Source organism: Ziziphus jujuba, chromosome 4, assembly GCF_031755915.1.
Source record: "Ziziphus jujuba cultivar Dongzao chromosome 4, ASM3175591v1".
Classification (NCBI taxonomy): Eukaryota; Viridiplantae; Streptophyta; class Magnoliopsida; order Rosales; family Rhamnaceae; genus Ziziphus; species Ziziphus jujuba.
The window spans coordinates 6,706,259-6,724,620 of record NC_083382.1 but is presented as its reverse complement, the minus strand read 5'-3'; the positions used below and the strand labels follow the sequence as shown (position 1 = coordinate 6,724,620).

General features: G+C 33.1%; 3 protein-coding genes across 6 annotated transcripts; all 3 read left to right on the top strand.

The window, feature by feature from the left end:
• Window positions 1-635: 635 nt before the first annotated feature.
• On the top strand, window positions 636-6,616 carry LOC107416376 (ubiquinone biosynthesis O-methyltransferase, mitochondrial). 4 transcript variants are annotated; one of them, XM_048471524.2, is made up of 10 exons: window positions 636-786; window positions 1,325-1,724; window positions 2,042-2,131; window positions 2,744-2,822; window positions 3,491-3,594; window positions 4,350-4,398; window positions 5,053-5,097; window positions 5,605-5,754; window positions 6,272-6,352; window positions 6,443-6,616. In XM_048471524.2, exons 2-10 carry the CDS (start codon window positions 1,462-1,464, stop codon window positions 6,548-6,550), a joined length of 969 nt encoding a protein of 322 aa, XP_048327481.1. In that variant the 5' UTR covers window positions 636-786; window positions 1,325-1,461; the 3' UTR covers window positions 6,551-6,616. The 4 variants fall into 4 exon arrangements, with proteins under 4 accessions (XP_048327481.1, XP_048327482.1, XP_048327484.1 ...); XM_048471525.2 differs by having other exon boundaries at window positions 637-786; window positions 1,340-1,724; XM_048471527.2 differs by having other exon boundaries at window positions 637-786; window positions 3,491-3,568; window positions 5,048-5,097.
• A 970-nt stretch (window positions 6,617-7,586) lies between these two features.
• Window positions 7,587-12,813, top strand: LOC107416375 (citrate synthase, glyoxysomal). The gene is made up of 13 exons (XM_016024860.4): window positions 7,587-7,977; window positions 8,189-8,369; window positions 8,620-8,705; window positions 9,153-9,257; window positions 9,450-9,512; window positions 9,611-9,720; window positions 9,888-10,007; window positions 10,085-10,160; window positions 10,314-10,387; window positions 10,510-10,630; window positions 11,610-11,707; window positions 11,814-11,937; window positions 12,479-12,813. Exons 1-13 carry the CDS (start codon window positions 7,720-7,722, stop codon window positions 12,608-12,610), a joined length of 1,548 nt encoding a protein of 515 aa, XP_015880346.2. The 5' UTR covers window positions 7,587-7,719; the 3' UTR covers window positions 12,611-12,813.
• A 2,900-nt stretch (window positions 12,814-15,713) lies between these two features.
• On the top strand, window positions 15,714-18,266 carry LOC107416366 (V-type proton ATPase subunit D). The gene is made up of 2 exons (XM_048472155.2): window positions 15,714-15,898; window positions 17,196-18,266. Exon 2 carries the CDS (start codon window positions 17,208-17,210, stop codon window positions 17,991-17,993), a length of 786 nt encoding a protein of 261 aa, XP_048328112.1. The 5' UTR covers window positions 15,714-15,898; window positions 17,196-17,207; the 3' UTR covers window positions 17,994-18,266.
• Window positions 18,267-18,362: the final 96 nt, after the last annotated feature.

The following is an 18,362-nucleotide window of genomic DNA, read 5'->3' as shown; positions in this document are numbered from 1 at the left end:
AACTATAAACTGCTCTTATCTGTTTTATTACCAATAATAATATGCTACATAAAATATATACATATTACCAATAATAATAATAATAAATGATTCAATATTTGAATATTACGAGGCATTATTAAATTTTTGTTTAATTTTAATGTCAATAATAATATTAACTAAAAGCCGTATTTGTTCCGGATGGAAGAAGAGGCGGGCAATAAAACAGAGAAAACAAACCCCTAATATAATAAAATAGAAAGTTACATTTAGCCCTTAGCTATTCTATATATTTCACTTTAACTTCAAATTTAAAAAAATAAAATAAAATTCATACTGTCCTTCAATTGTTATTATTATTTTAGTTTAATTCTTCAATTTTGACCAATAAATCTGGCAAAAACTGGATATATATATATATATATATACACACACACCAGTTAAAAAATGAAAAAAAAAAGAAAAATTTAACATGATGGAATTAGTATTTCAAAAAAAAAAAAAATGATGGAATTAGTTGCTTACGTAGAGTTAATTTTATAAAATTTATTTGTCAAAAATGCATATAATTAAATTAAAATAATAATAAAAAAGGATAATTCAGGCGAGGTGGTTTTTTTTTTTTTTTATTGTTTAAAAGGTAAAATGATAGTTTAATAATAAATAAATAAATATTTTGTAGGCCAAACCCAATCAGTCGCTCTGAAAAATCAGAGAGCTCTGCTGCTGATCCGTCTTCTTTGTACTCTTTGCAAATTTCTCCGGTCCGGCAAGACCCTTTGTCGTCATAGCTGAAGGGTTTAGCAGGTATGATCTCCTCCGACCTCGATTTCCCTATTTTCTTTTAATTTCTTACTGGATTTTTTTTTTTTTTTCCCCGGTGATGCCGGTCGAAATTTTTAGGATTCTTGATTTCCCGCGGAGTTGGTTGGTTTTTTCTTTTTGTTTTTTTTTTTTTTTTTTGGAAATACTTTATACGAAAAATTAAAGTTCTGAAAATCGCAATGAGAGTAAATTTTATTTTGGATCTTGAATTTTATCATCTGCGTACTGCTTAAAAGTGGAATCTTTGATCAATTACATAGACATACCCAAAAAAAAGAAAAAAAAAAGAAAAAAAAAAAAAAAGAAAGAAGAAAGGAAGGCATCGACCTGTAAATTGCAAACAGAGAATTTGTTCTGGAAATAGTTGATTTGAGTTATTTTTGCTCTCTGTTTATGTGAATCATAAGGAAACTCTGAACACGATATTGCCAGCGTCTTTTCTTTCTTTTTATTGCTTTTGCAGGGTACGAAAATTTCAAATTCAAGTATTTTTTTATTTTTATTTTTTTTAACTGAGTAGGCCGAATCATTTTAGACGGAATTACCCTCAGTGATTGCTAAACATCTGGAAACGTTTCGGGGATACCATAGTCTTCTTATAAACTAGTGGAGAACGCCTGTCTCACACTCTCACACAGAGCCTCTTTTCCTCGCGCCATGGCTTTCAAGCTCCCGAACCAACTCCGAGCTTTGTACACGGCAACGAACTACCACCACCACCACCGCATTCTCTCTCCTCTCGCTGGAGCCTCACAATCCTTCGTTTTTAGTCTCCGTAGGCTCTTCGCTGATGTTCCGCCTCTCTCCGATCCCTCTTCAGCTCCACCGCCTCTATACCCTCACTCTACCAAAACCTCTTTGGCTCCCTCGTCTTTGAATCAGTACGAGCTCGCTAAGTTCGCCGCCATTGCCGAAACCTGGTCAGCTTAATATATATATATATATATATATATATATATTTATATACATATAAAATAATTGAAAAGAGAATTAGTATTTAATAGTTTTGGGTTAGTGAATTTGTTGTTTGGGAGCTGAGTTTGATCTTGGTGAAAGTTATTGATTTGATCTTGTTTGAGTTGTTTGAAACAATCATATTGAATTATTTGTATTGTAATCTTAACAACGTGTTTTAAGCTCTGTTCGTGGTATATAACTTTCACATGTGTGTATATATGTATATGTTTATGTATAGAAGGCTCTCTTGGTTAATGTGGGGTTTTGATGGTATAATTAGGTGGGATTCGGAAGGGCCATTCAAACCGTTGCATGCGTTGAATCCTACGAGGCTCGCTTTTATTCGGTCCACGCTTTGCCGACATTTCAGGTAGATTGATTTAATTTCTTTATTTTTTTTTCTTTGTTTCTGTTTACCTTCAATTGGTTTTGTGAAGTTTGCGTTTTTGTTAAAGCTCTTTGATGGTGTAGAATTGAGTTTTTTTTTTTTTCTTTTGGTTCGAATTGTATTTTGGCTTTCTCATTCTAATAAATTTTTTTTTTTCTCCTTTTAGTTTTTTGGCCTGCCAGAATTAGTTATTAGAATTGTTATTTGCCATTCATGTATGCTTAGTCCCTTTAATAAACAAGTTTAACAGAATATCCAAAGCATAAATGTTGTGAAACAAGCTAATCATTTATTCTTATGCGATACAATTGCTTTAGGAAATATTATGTTTTTTGGATTGACACCTGGTTGCTGACACTGGCAGAAAACAGAGTTTCACTGTTCACACCTTTTTTATTGTCATTTGTCTGGAAGGAATTCTTATATTAACTGCTTGATTCATGCATATACTATGATGATTACTGTTAGTTTATCAATTGTGACTCTTAATTTTATTCAGGGGTCCTGGAAAGGACCAAGAATCTATTTAGGAGTCCTGGAAGGAATGACCTTTTGGCATGTTTTTCTGATTCTTACTAATTTGGCTTCTTTTAGGAGGGATTCATACTCTGCCAAGCCTTTTGAAGGACTAAAATTTGTTGATGTTGGTTGTGGTGGTGGAATTCTTTCAGAGGTACATCTTTTCATCATATTGTGGCAATACACCATTTTCCAATTAGTCTATTTGCAGTTGATTCTGAAGGTTTATAGTTATTTGTGGGAACTATCGGTCCCTTGAGTTTGTGGCCAGTGGCCATAAAGTTTGTGTCAGATGCTAGATTCTTTTTTTATTTTTGTTTTTTTCATTTGGTGTATAGGGTTGTGCACGTTTGAATATGTGTGCCATTGATGTTCGAGCACCTAGTTGTCTTCTTAATTGAACAAAAAGCTATAGATAAATACTTCTTGGGGTTGGTTAATGAATGATCTTCTGGAGCATAGTTCTCTTGACAATCATGGTACATATCATGATGTCTTGCGTAAACATTTCAATTACAGGTTTCAAGACATGACTTTGACATAGGTATCTGCTATATTTTCATATCTTTTAATGTTCACTTCGTATCTAATATCCAAGTTAAAGTACAGTTGAATGTAAATTTTGATTTGCACTGAATAATAGGGATAGAATGTATTATCAATCCATACATTACCTCCATATAGTTACTTCTCTAAACCTATACCTTACATTGAAATGGTTGTTGATAAGAGGTGATCTCAAGTAGGTATTTATTGAACTTTCTTCTTCTTCTTTTTTTTTTTTTTTTCCCCTCTCTCTCTCTCTCTCTCTCTCCATTTCAGCCTTTAGCTCGAATGGGTGCTACTGTAACAGGAGTTGATGCTGTGGAGAAAAATATAAAAATTGCCCGACTTCATGCTGTATGGCCATTCACTAACTTAAGCCCGTAAATGCATCAACTTTTATTTCTGTACATATTTGGGTTGAACAATAACATGCATTTTTCTACATTTGTGAAGCACTACACAAATTTTTTTAATGCATATAACTATTCTATACTATGGATTACCATGGGATATGCCTATATTGTTGAACTTTTGTCATTGCAAATTGTCTACAGTATATATTAATTCTGTAATCATCACTAGTCAGTGTATTTCCTTTGATAGGGTTTTTAGTCTTCTTTTATTTATTTTCTTCTGTTTCACAATTTATTTGATTTGTTTTGGTTAAGTTAAAGAGTATAGCTGTTAAGTGAAGAAGATATTAAGGTCCACTGAGTTATCAGGTTGTCAGACATAGTGAGGTCGTCTGGGCTTCAAATAACCTTCTAATGATTATTTTCCTTCTTGCATATTATGCTTATATTATATGCCCACAATTTCTTGGATTATATGATCAACTTTTTTTGGGCCCTATTTTTGATCAATAAGTCATCTTTGTTAGCAATCATTGTGGATAAATTCAATATTTGTCAGCATTCCAAACCTATTCAATACTATCTTTGGGTTAGTTTAGCATTTATGTGTTTTTTTGACTTGAGTACTGATTTTGAGATTTTCTAGCATCATCAAGTCAAATCCCAATGCTCTCATTATGTTCAATGAATTTTCCATCAACACTAAATGTTCAAGTAGATTTCTTTGTGTTCGTTTGGGATTTGTTTCCTTTTTGTATTATTAAATATAACTTTTGATACAGGATTTGGATCCCTCAACTTCAACGATTGAATATTGTTGCACAACAGCTGGTATGTGCCAAACTTGTTTATTTCTATGTAGGTTGAACTATCTAATTATTCATTCAAACGTTATGAAGTTTGTTGCATCATCTACAGTATACACTGCATGTTATTATTTATCATGAGTTTAAATGAATTCAAAATTGTAATGGACTGAGTAAGCCAACTTGTTTTCTGGTTGTCGTGAGTGTAGCCTTGATCTGGTAAAAGGTGGTAACACTAACTCAATAGGCAACCATCTAAACAGAGTTTCTGTCTCATTGAGGCATGATGTAACTGCCTTTGCTTGTAACTTCTTTGCATGTATAAATTGTGCATTCATAGTATGTGGTTGATTAAACAGGCCATCAAGCAAGAAAACGGGCACCAATATACCCTCCTGCCCTTCTCTAATCAAGTTGTGCTGCATTGAGTTGTTCACTTGTCATTGACTATGATACAGAGTTAAAAATTGGTTCAAACTTGTAAATTGAATTTCCTGTTAAAGATGGCAAATTTTATTTTGCATCTTCGATTACATAATTAACTTGGACTAGGGAAAGATAGATTTGGTATTTTGTCATTAAATGAGTTTATGTATTTATTTATTTATTACTGACTTTTATATCTTATTCTTTTATTATTAACTGGAAGCTTATGTTTGTTTAATTATGCCCAGAAAAGCTGGTCGAGGAACAGAGGACTTTTGATGCTGTGATTGCTTTAGAGGTGTGCCATCTCTCTTTCTATTGCCTCCCTACATTACAAGTCTATTCTGCTTAACTTTATAGTTTTTTTGCATTATTTTCAGTTTTGACATATTTACTTCATTTATTGGATAAAATAATTTCTTAATTACTATTTTTTCTTTTGTACTTGATGCTTTTGTTTTCCTCTTTCCCTAGTAATAGTTGTGTTTCATATTTCAGTACTGTCTATCAATATTATGAGTTTTTTTTTTTTTTTTTTTTTTTTTTTTTTTTTTTTTTTTTATCGTTAGTGTGGTCTGCGATAGTTTATATGGATGGACATGCATCTTTATATTCAATCCCAACGATCTGTGAAATCAAATATGAAAGAATTTGTGTGATGGTTGATGTGACAAAGTTTACAGAAAGAGTGTAATTCTGGAAATTAGATCCCTTTTAAGATGATATTTTCCTTCTTTTCTTTGTGTCTTTATTCTTTTCTGATATTGGGACAAATTTGATTTATAAATTGATAATTTTACCTAAGGTAATTGAGCATGTAGCAGAACCTGCCGAGTTCTGCAAGTCTTTGGCAACATTAACTGTTCCTGGTGGAGCTACTGTGATTTCAACTATCAATCGATCTATTAGAGCATATGCTACTGCTATCATTGCGGCGGAGTATCTTCTCCATTGGGTATTACTCTCTCACTAATACTGCAGCTGAAATAAGTATTATTGATTTGCCATTAGCATCCATTGCATTTGCTTCATCTATCTAGTCTTTACTTGAGGCCTTTCATTTTCTCTCGGTAACTTTGCACCCATCATACATGAAAATGAATTCCAGTTGACAATGGAAATAAACAAATGGGGACTTTAAATGGAAATTTAACGAAATACTGCCATCTTAAATGTATGTAAAAGATTATATTGTAACGTGTTATAATGTGCTCAGTAGATATGATTAGCACAGAGCATCGTTCTGCAGCCACTTTGTTTTCATTTGGATGAATAAACTGAAAATTTCCTCTGTACATGCATATGATGGACATATGTGTGTGAGGAAATTCAGTTCAACTCAATTGTTCTTAAAACTTATGTTTTGCTACATAAAGCTAAGGTGTACTCTTAGAAGTTATTAATTCATTTAGTACTTCAATGTTAGACATTTCTGATAACTTCTTGAATTGATACAAAATTAAATTTTACAGCTTCCTAAAGGAACACATCAATGGTCAAGTTTTCTTACTCCTGAAGAACTAGTCTTGATCTTGCAGCGTGCTTCAATTTCGGTAAGCCAAACACATTTTCTACTAAATTCGACTACATGCACAGCATAGTGTTGGGTAAAGCTTGATTACAATATGATTGATTTGGTTCAGGTCCAAGAGATGGCAGGATTTGCTTACAACCCCTTGACAGGACGATGGTCTCTATCCGATGATATTAGTGTAAATTTCATTGCCTTTGGTACCAAAAACAGCCAGTAAAATAAAAAACATAAACAGCAAACTCAATGAAAATTCATTCATCTGTTTTCTGGATGAAATTTTGTACACATAATTATCAACCCCTTTATTTCCTGTTATTGCTTTCCCATTTTCAGTTTTACAAAAAGAAATTGTTTTCACTCCCAACTGTAAGTAGGAATGTTATTTTCACATCTATGAAAGTCAATTTAATATGGAAAAGAGGTGGAGACTGGGAAGAAGGTGAGGGGATAGAAAGGCATGGTCTTATTTATTCCACGCCACTCTTCTTTATGAGACTTTCCTTTTTAAGTTATTTTCTAGGCAGCCAAACATCGGGTAAGGAAAGGGAGATGAATATTTCTCGGAAAGCGAGAGAGTTGATAAAACATGGGATAATAACGTCATTACCATGATCTATACCATTACTGTTGACGTCATCAATTACCGAATGGGGATTGTAGTTTGCGCATTCCAAGGTGTAAAATCGCCGCGTCATCGTGGGCTCCACTTTCCACTTTTGTTGATTAACACGACACGTATTATTACTAGCATAAAACAAAAAAAAAAGATCCTGTTAATTCCCCATGTGATTGCCACGATTAATTTGTCCTTATCCTAAGGAAAATCTTGATTTTCATTCTTATTTAATTTTTTTCTAAAAATGTAAAATGCAAGTTTAGAAAAACTCTAGCGTTGACTGTACTCTCTTTATACGTTTGCGGTCGTAGAAAATAAAAAAATATATTTTTATAGTTATTTGTAATTATTTTCTATCAAAAAGGAAAGGATGATTAATATCCATCTTTAGTTCTCAATTTACAATAAAAAAAAGGTACTCATCTTTAATTTTTGTTATTTTAATCTGCTAAATCATCTAATTATATTAATTATTAAGATTGATATGTATGTAGCTCTAATAAATTTAAATAATCTTTAAATTTATTAATCTTATTTTTGTTCATAAAAGTGGATAATATTGTTATTTAATCATTGTCGAGCCAAAAATTCTTACATATAAATGTTTTTAAATTCATATTTTACGTTTCGTAGCGGCTCTGTCTCTCTCACCTCTTTTTTTTTTTTTTTTGTCCCTTTCTTCCTCGTTTTCTGATTGCTTCCTCAGAAAATCCCAAAAGCTTAAAGTCTAATTCATTCAACGATTCACGCGAAAGAAAGAAGAGAGAAAAATGCAAAGACCCATTGAATTATCAGCTCAGGGCCGCTTGGCCGTGCTCTCGGCTCATCTAGCCGCCGCGGCTTCCATCGAAGCCGATGAAGACGACCTCTCATCCACTCTCCAACCCCACTGTGTCTCTGCTCAGACCTTCGTCCCACCTCCTCCGGATCTACGTGGTTCCTTGACCATCGTCGACGACAGGACTGGTAAGAAGTATCAGGTTCAGGTCTCCGAAGGAGGAACAGTCAAGGCCACTGATCTAAAAAAGGTATTTTTATCGGTCAAAAGCTAATTGGATAAGCCAATTTGTATTTTTCTCTTTGATTGATTTGTTCTCTTACTGATTCGGTGTATTGGGTTTTCCTTCTTTCTTGTTTTTCTAATAATAATAATAAAATAAAGTATTATTATTATTATTATTTTTTGTGACTTGTGTAAAACTCTAAATTGAATTGAAGTTAGCGGTTTTGAATTTACAGATAACGACTGGAAAAGTTGACAAAGGGCTCAAGCTCTATGATCCAGGCTATCTTAACACAGCCCCTGTTCGGTCTTCGATTTCCTATATCGATGGCGATGAGGGAATCCTTAGATATAGAGGATACCCAATTGAGGAATTGGCTGAGAATAGTACCTATTTGGAAGTGGCCTATCTCTTAAGTAAGTGTTTTGCTAAACTACTTTCTTCTCTTTATGTGGAAGCTTCTGTTAACTGAGAACTATTGGGGTTCATGCCATTATATTAATCCTTAAAGTTATGGTAGTAATATGAATGAATAAATTGTTTAGATTTTTGTTTTCCTTTATTGTACCATCTTAGTTGCAACTGAACCTGTGTTTTTATACAGTCTACGTAAAAAATTTGCTTTATTTTTCCGATTTATTTATTTATTGTTTTTCTTTTTTGCAGTGTATGGGAATTTGCCTTCTGAAAGTCAGTTAGCAGACTGGGAATTTGCTATTTCTCAGCATTCAGCAGTTCCACAGGGAATATTGGTATACTCATCTGTATATGAATTATGTGATTGAGGCATTTTGCTGACATAATTGAGATCATATCCAATAACTAATTAAAAATCAATTCAGGTCATGTGCAACAAACGTGCTAGTTTTGCTATGAAAATGAAATAAACCTAGTTTTGCTAGTTTCTTATGAAAATTAAATATAGTTTAGGTATATGCTTTGCTGCTTGTGTTATTGGCACATAGAAACAGTTCTAGTAATCAAATTTATAAAAGATCTATATATCCTTTGTAAATTTATACATTGTGCATCCATTTTTCTTTAAACATGTTAAATTTGTTTTCATTCAAGTTGCATAGTCCATCCATTTTTTTATTTTTATTTTTTTTATCTTTTAAGCATGTTAAATTTGTTTTCATTCCAGTTAAACGAGTTTTTATTTCTGACAAGATTGCTTATTGTAATTTATTTTTCTCTAGGATATTATACAGTCAATGCCACATGATGCACATCCTATGGGCGTGCTTGTTAGTGCCATGAGTGCACTTTCCATCTTCCATCCAGATGCTAATCCTGCTCTTAGAGTAAGTTTTAACTTTTAGGTTCTGAGGCTTTAGATTATTTTAAAGTTTTACTTTAGATACGCAAGGGTGCATCTGGTTAATGAGCCTTAAATCATTTATACGGTGTTTAGTAAGTGATCGTGTATATATATGCATATACTGATTATAAGTGGGTTTTGGATACTTACAAACATATATTTTACATTGATGTAGGGCCAAGATCTTTACAAGTCAAAACAAGTAAGAGACAAACAAATTGCTCGTATTCTTGGAAAGGTATGTGCAGTTTTCTTTCCATCCTCTTAACATTTTATGCCACATTCCTTTTGCTATAGACTTGCATCATTTAATGTCAAATTGGTTTTTAACTTCAGGTACCTACAATTGCAGCAGCTGCTTATTTGAGATTGGCAGGAAGACCTCCGGTCCTACCTTCAAGCAATCTTTCTTATTCTGAAAACTTCTTATACATGCTAGATTCTATGTATGTTTCATAGGAATCTACTGTCCCAATTGTAATTTAAAATGTTATTTATTTATTTATTTTCACTCTAATGTACTTTTCCTTTTAAAATGCTATTTATGATCCATTAATTATTATGTGGTGCAATGATCTGGATTGTAACAAAACTAAAAAACCTCTGGCTGCAGGGGTAATAGGTCTTATAAACCTAATCCTCGACTAGCTCGTGTGTTAGACATTCTCTTCATACTGCATGCAGAACATGAAATGAATTGCTCTACATCTGCTGCTCGACATCTGGCATCAAGGTAGGCAATTTTGCATGAGTACCCAATGAAATAAACAACATTTCTAAATTCTTTATGACACACCTGTCTGTCTGTAGTGGTGTTGATGTTTACACTGCTCTTGCTGGAGCTGTCGGTGCCCTGTATGGTCCCCTTCATGGTGGAGCAAATGAGGTATGGCTAATAAGTAGTAGCATATTTCGTTTTTGTAATGTTAGCTTAAAGTATTGCTACTGAAATTAATGTGATGTCCATCATGGACAGCATAACATATTTCATTACATGCCTCTGAAGGATAAGCATATCTTTGATGAATTGATTTTACAGGCTGTGCTTAAGATGCTTAGTGAAATTGGAACTGTTGAAAATATACCAGACTTCATCGAGGGTGTGAAGAATAGGTGATTTTTGCTTATTTTTATTAGTTTGTTTCACAGACAGGTTGCTTTTTCTGTTTCAAATCATTATGATCCTTTTTTCTCTTTAAGTTTTTTCAAAAGTCTTGTTCCATTTCATTTTCCAGAAAGCGAAAGATGTCAGGTTTTGGGCATCGTGTATACAAGAACTATGATCCAAGAGCTAAGGTGATAAGGAAACTAGCAGAGGAAGTATTTTCGATTGTTGGCCGGGATCCTCTTATTGAGGTAGTTTTCTGATCTCTGTAATTTACTAACATGTGTATCCACCCACTTGTTTTTGCTTGGGTAATTTGTTTAACTATGTCACATTGCCTTTACTTTGGTTGTAACCCTTTCAATAATTTGACATTGGAGTAAGTATAATAATATCAGTATTGATGGTTATACCACTGGTCTAGATTTAAAAATCTGTTAGATGTTATGATGTAAACCAAGAGAAATACTATTTCTTTTTTCATGGAAACAAATATTGTTATTTGTAAAATTTGACTGAAAGAATGAATAAGAAGTTTTCTTGGCTAGCTTTAGATTTTTAAAACATGTTTTTTTTTAACTGTTATTACTAATATTTCTGCTAATCCATACTGATATTGGCAAAAATCACTTTATTTAAGGAAAAATATTGCTGATACCAATAATCTCATGGACATACCTACAATATGTGATGAAACTTTTCAAATGTCTTGTAAAATTTGTCTTCGCACCTCCTTCACATATAGTCATAATTTTTTTGATATATCAGTGGATATATCATATTGACTCATAGTATATCAATTATTTCATCTTTACATTAGAGGTGACTAGGACCTATGAGTTGACTGCATTCTCTTATTCTAATTAAACTTTGAGGAAATATAAAATGTATTAGTGGAGTCATTTTAGAGAGATGAGATAGCTTCTTTGGGCCACTGAAAAGAAAGATATAATTTTCTGCTGTCTTCAAAGTCTTAACTCTAATGTAAGGAGTCCTAAATGTGATTCCTAATTCTGATGAATGTGTGCCATATTTGCATCCATTTACCAAACATGAACATCGGAGATTTAAGTTTCTATCCAATTCCAAATTGCTAGCAGTGTTTTTGCTTGATGGAAGTTCTCAGACTATTAGGCCTGTGGTGCCTTTGCATTTGGATTTCTTATATGCATACATCTAAAACAGATGTACTTATTGAAAACTTATGCATCTGTCATATCTCATTTTCAGGTAGCTGTTGCTTTGGAGAAGGCTGCGCTATCTGATGAGTATTTCATTAAAAGAAAGCTATATCCGAATGTTGATTTCTACTCCGGACTAATATATAGGTACAAATAAGATATCCGTTCATTTTTACTTAACATAAACTTTTTGTGAATTTCCTTTCTTTAAGCTCAGAGACCGACAATAAAGTACTGAGTTTCTCTAAATCAGGGCAATGGGATTTCCACCAGAGTTCTTCACTGTTCTATTTGCAATCCCTCGAATGGCTGGGTACCTGGCACATTGGCGAGAGTCCCTAGATGATCCTGATACAAAGATAATGAGACCACAACAGGTATCCATACAAATCAGTTCACTTTTTTGGTCAATTTTGTTTTAGGTTTTGCCCTCCAGGTAAATGATCGTGCATATCTTGTGTTTGGTTTTCATTTTCTTCGTTGTCTTTTTTTTTTTTCCCCCTTTCTCTTGCAATACTTTATAATAGCATATATCACATTTCTAGAACATTTCGGATTTGGATCATAGTAATAAGCTGTAATCATGTATGGTCAGGCATCTAAACCAATGGGCATGCCTAATATGTTATGCATCAATAAGGTTTTCTGTACTGATTTCTGGGGATGAAGTTATATTCATTTCTGCCATTCAAATTTATCATGCATGTTTTATAGGTGATGCCTGTTGGTGGCACTTATCTTCTTAATGTTTTATAAGAGAGCTATATTGCTCTGTACCTGTAAGCCAGCATGATAAACCCAATCTCCAATGACACTTCAAATTTCTTATCCCCGTCCCCTTTGTATTTACATGCTTTGGTATTTCTCAATGTTTCTGCTTTTTGTATTGCTATCTTTACAATCTTACTGAACTTGCAGGTTTACACTGGGGTTTGGTTGCGGCATTACATGCCACTGAAAGAGCGAATAGTGTCACACGAGGCAGACAAGCTTGGACAGGTCTCTGTTTCAAATGCTTCAAGGCGTCGGCTTGCTGGAACTGGAATTTAATCTTCAATTCAGGAATCTGAAACGTAATAAAGGAATGCAAGTTAGATATGATGAAAATGGAAAAGCAAGGAATAAATGTATTTTTTTCCGGCTCCATGCATAAAAGAGATGCCTATGTTAGAAGCAGTATAATAGTGGGCACAATTTGTTGCTGTTGTATCTATTGCAGAATAATGCTACTTATAAATTGGTTTTATTTTCTAGTTTTGTGCAGTGTTATGTTTTGAAATGAAATATGTCATTTCAATGGATGTTATTGCATATGTGTGGACATGTTTGTGAGCAGTAAGCTAACTTATATGAACTCTTCCTAGTCGATTCTGACACCGCACAAATTCCACCTTAGGAAAAGGAAATCAGGGAGTACTTTGTGGTGCTTTTTTTTTTATTTTTTAATGAATAAATTTCTGGGACAGGTTATCATTAAAAAAATTCGTGCGTTCAAAATGTCAAGATTCCATAAATGATATATATATATATATATATATGTATATATTTATTTATTTTTAATATAAGATGATTAATACCATACTAGCGGGTGGGTAGTGATTTTGCAGCAACTAATTTGATTCCTATCATTTCAACGCAATTCAACTTGTCATTGTGATGATATTATTTTTCAAACTTAGCATATGAGATTAAAATGAAAGTTGATTGAACTGGTTAATTAAGTTATTATGAAAAGACAAGCAGTGATCAAACAATATAAGAACACTAAAATCTACAACTAAAATCAAAAGCCAATGTAATGAGAAACAATTATTAAAAACTATAAATCTTAAAATTAGTGTTACTATTTGTTTTTAAACTAAAAATTAAAATAGTGGAAAGTTTTTGTTTTAATTACTTTTTATATATAAATGAATCTGGGATTTTTTGTTATGAGATGTGTCTATTAAAGTTTGATAATTTTGATCATGTAGATAGTACCAATATATGTTTAAATTATTTTTTTCGGTAAATAAAATTGAGACAAAATGAAATGATACAATTTATTTCTTCAAATTCTCATCTAGAGGATAAACTATTCTGGTGCGGCAACACAAATGGGAAATTCACGGTTAAATCAGCTTTCTTGATGGAATTCTGGAGAAATCACTTAGCCTCTCAATGGTGGAAGTATCTATGGTCCTCCAAGATTCATGAAAGACTCAAGTTCTTTCTTTGGAAGCTTTACAATGGAGGACTTCCAACAGCAGAGAATCTCATGCATAGAAATATACATGTCACTAGTAATGAATGCATTCATGGCTGTGGTGTGCTAGAATCGGACAACCACATCTTTTTTCATTGCCAAGTTGCAAGGGCCGTGTGGTATGGCCTCCCGTGGTGTATTAAGTGGGAGACGTTTACAGATTATCCAATGAAAGAAAAACTCTGTCTGATCTCTAACCCCCTTGGTTCTCTTCCAGTGCTCCCGTCAGACAGGGATTTCTTCTTTCTTTTTGCTGCCCTTGTGATGGACCAACTATGGAAGGAAAGAAACTCCCGTATCTTTGAAAATAAAACTAACCCTCTCGATAGTATCATGGATGTACTGAATTTCAGGTTTAGAGAGGCCAAAGCCATCTTGCTAAAGGAGGAGATGGGTGTTCTACTCTATAGAGAACCCAGGAGGATAGCAAGAATGTGGGATACGCAGAGCATAAGAATTAATTCTGATGCAGCAATTAAAAATGGAGTTAGCTTCATTGGACTGGTGGCAAGGGACTATGATGGCAAAGTTATAAACATAAAGTCTATTCGCACCCAGACAGATATCCCTGAGCTAGCTGAAGCTATGGGAGTCCTGCAAGGATTAATTTTAGCTTAAGAGGAAGGCTGGCAAAAAATATGGTGTGATTCTGACACCAAAAACATTGTATCAGCTCTAAACAGTCAAGACACACACAATTTTCATTAGGCAGTAGAAGGTATTTTGGAGGAGATCAGTTCTAAGAAAATAGGCTTCCAGAAGGTGTGTTTTAACTGGATCCCGAGGGAACAAAACTTTTTGGCTGACTATGTGTGCAACTGGTGTATTAAAATAATGTTACTGGTTTTTTGACAGTTAATTCTCTTCCCAGCAATTTTAGTTATTTTGCAACCCAGGAGATGGGCCTTGTGCCATCATCCTTTTGATGGCTTAGTCATCCGGTTTTTTGGGTTTTACACCTCACCTTGTAAGCCAAAAAAAAAAAAAAAAAAAAATTATTATTTTAATGTTACTCTAAAAGATCTTTAATTCAAACATGTGTTTTTCTATATATAATTATACAGATTCTTATGTGATTTTTTATATTAGATTTTTTTTTTTTTTTTTGCTCTGATTTTTTTTGACAGATCTATTTATGTTAGTTCTATTTGATGGAAATTTATGCAAGTGCTAAGTTGATGTCGACACCATTCTAACATTATCTATAATTTATATTAAGGAAAAAAAAAAAAAAGAACAAATTAAAGTAGATCTCAAAGTATAAACTATAAACTGCTCTTATATGTTTTATTACCAATAATAATATGCTACAAAAATATATGTATTACCAATAATAATAATAATAAATGATTCAATATTTGAATATCACGAGGTATTATTAAATTTTTGTTTAATTTTAATGTTAATAATAATATTAACGAAAAACCGTATTTTTTCCGGATGGAAGAAGAGGCGCGTAATAAAACATAGAAAACAAACCGCTAATATAATAAAATAGTAAGAGTTAAATACATTTAGCCCTCTGCTATTCTATATTTTTCATTTTACCTTCAAATTTTAAAAATATATATATATATATATATCTCATACTGTCCTTCAATTGTTATTATTATTTTAGTTTAATTCTTCAATTTTGATCGATAAATTTGGCCAAAACTATATATACCAGTTAAAGATGAAAAAAAAATAAAAAATTTTAACATAATGGAATTAGTTAGTTACGTATAGTTAATTCTATAAAATTTATTTGTCAAAAGTGCATATAATTAAATAAAAATGATAAAAAAAAAACAATAATTCAGGCGAGGTGTTTTTCTTTTTTGTCTTTTCTATTGTTTAAAAGGTAAAATGATAGTTTAATAATAAATAAAGAAATAAAAATATATATAAAAAAATTAACAATAATAATAATAATAAAAAAGAAACAAGTAGAGCTTTCGGAAGAAGTTTCTAACAGACAGCGAAGAGGCCAAACCCAATCAGTCGCTCTGGAAAATCAGAGAGCTCTGCTGCTGATCCGTCTTCTTTGTACTCTTTGCAAATTTCTCCGGTCCGGCAAGACCCTTTATCGCCATAGCTGAAGGGTTTAGCAGGTACGATCTCCTCCGACCTCGATTTCCCTATTTTCTTTTAATTTCTTACTGGTTATTTATTTATTTATTTTTTTTCCGTGTTGCCGATCGAAATTTTTTGGATTCTTGATTTCCCGCGGAATTGGTTGGTTTTTTCTTTTTTTTTTTTGTTTTTTGGGAAATAATTTATACGAAAAATTCAAGTTCTGAAAATCGCAATGAGAGTAAATTTTATTTTGGATCTTGAATTTTATCATCTGGGTACAGCTTAAAAATGGAATCTCTGATCAATTACATAGACAACAAAAAAAGAAAAAAGAAAAGAAAAAGAAAGTAAGGCATCGACCTGTAAATTGCAAACAGAGAATTTGTTCTGGAAATAGTTGATTTGAGTTATTTTTGCTCTCTGTTTATATGAATCATAAGGAAATTCTGAACACGATTTTGCCAGCGTCTTTTCTTTCTTTTTATTGCTTTTGCAGGGTACGACAATTTCAAATTCAAGTAGCTTTTTTTTTTTTTTTTTTGAATTTTAGTCCTTTCCAATAATTATTCCTCTTGGATTGAAATAAATGTTGTTGAGGGATTTATGAGAAAGGTACAGGATTTAAGAAGCTTTTTGCTATTGAGGAATTAAGTTGGGTAAAAATGAAGAAAGTATCGGATCAAACTAGGGCTCGTGGAGTGCTTAGATACTTAGGGGTCTCTCAAATTTAATGCAATAGATGGGGAGCTCACCGTATCAAATCTTAGAAGATAATTGCTGCATATCTGTCAATATACTTGAACTTTAGATCGAGAGACTATTGGTTCGAAAAGTTAGGTTTTGTCTGCTGGGAATTTTCCTGTATACTTCCCCTGAAACAACTGTTGCTTCACTATGCATTTTTAGGTAGAATTCATAGGAAAGATCTACATACTTATAATGGAAAACATGAAATCTTCTTGTCTAATTTGTGATCTACTTATTGTAATGCTATTAATGATGTGATGTATTGGACAAAGAAACTGAGCTTTAGTATAGATGTTATTTTAAAATACCTTGGTTTTGCTTGAAAAGTTAGTTATGTCCAACTGAAGCCCCTAATTGTTGTCAAGCAATAGACATAAGAGTATCAAATAATTTGGTATTTTTGAACTGATTACAAGGGTATTGTATTGATGTTATTTGTTCCATTTCCTTGAAGGAAACTGTGGTTCTTTGATTTCTGTTTGAATTTCCTTACATTTGGATGTGCGTTAATGGAACTTATTCTTCTCATGTTCATCTGAATTATGTTTTTTTTCTTTTTTTTCTTCCCCTCCTTTTTGGGCATAGATTTCTGAAAAGATGTCCGGCCAAAGCCAGCGCTTGAATGTGGTTCCCACCGTTACAATGCTTGGAGTTGTGAAAGCTCGCCTTGTTGGTGCAACAAGAGGTCATGCTCTGCTCAAGAAAAAGAGTGATGCTTTAACGGTGCAGTTTCGTCAGATTCTTAAAAAGATAGTCTCAACAAAAGAATCAATGGGAGAGATCATGAAAACATCATCATTTGCCCTAACTGAAGCCAAGTATGTTGCTGGTGAGAACATCAAGCACATTGTCCTTGAAAATGTTCAAAATGCATCTCTTAAAGTTCGATCGCGGCAAGAGAATGTTGCTGGTGTGAAGCTCCCTAAGTTTGACTATTTCACTGATGGTGAGACCAAGAATGACCTCACTGGATTGGCCAGAGGTGGACAGCAGGTTCAACTCTGCCGTGCTGCTTACGTGAAAGCAATTGAAGTTCTTGTTGAGCTTGCTTCACTTCAAACATCATTTTTAACTCTTGATGAAGCAATCAAGACTACTAACCGTCGGGTTAACGCTTTGGAGAATGTTGTGAAGCCTAGGTTGGAGAATACAATAACTTATATTAAAGGAGAGTTGGATGAACTGGAAAGGGAGGATTTCTTCAGGTTAAAGAAGATACAAGGTTATAAGAAAAGGGAAATGCAGAGACAGCTTGCAGCTGCCAAGCAGTTCGCTGAGGAGCAGTTTGCCGAGAAGGTATCACTTCATAAAGGTGTTTCAATAAATACAGCTCACAACTTGTTGTCTGCAGCCGCGGAGAAGGATGAGGATATAATTTTCTGACTTGGAGGCTGGTTTATATTTTGATATTTAGAATTTCTTGTTCATGCTCTTGCTATGCTTCTTGTTCTGCAGTGGAATTCCTCTTATTGTTCAGCTGGGCAATTATATGGTCTGAATAAAATCTCCCTGTATGTTCCTATTTATTGTGTATTATTTGTGACCAAACCATCTACCATGTCGAGGTTTTCAAATATTTGTTGCTTGTAAGTTATTTGGTGAACAAGGTATTTTTTGAAGATAGAGCTTATCATATTAATTCTCATTTTATGGATACATGATTGCTGTAAAATTCCATCAAATTTTTTGGGTAATTTATGGCACTTCTGAAGAGCACCTACTTGGTTAATGATTGTATGTATCTCACCAGAA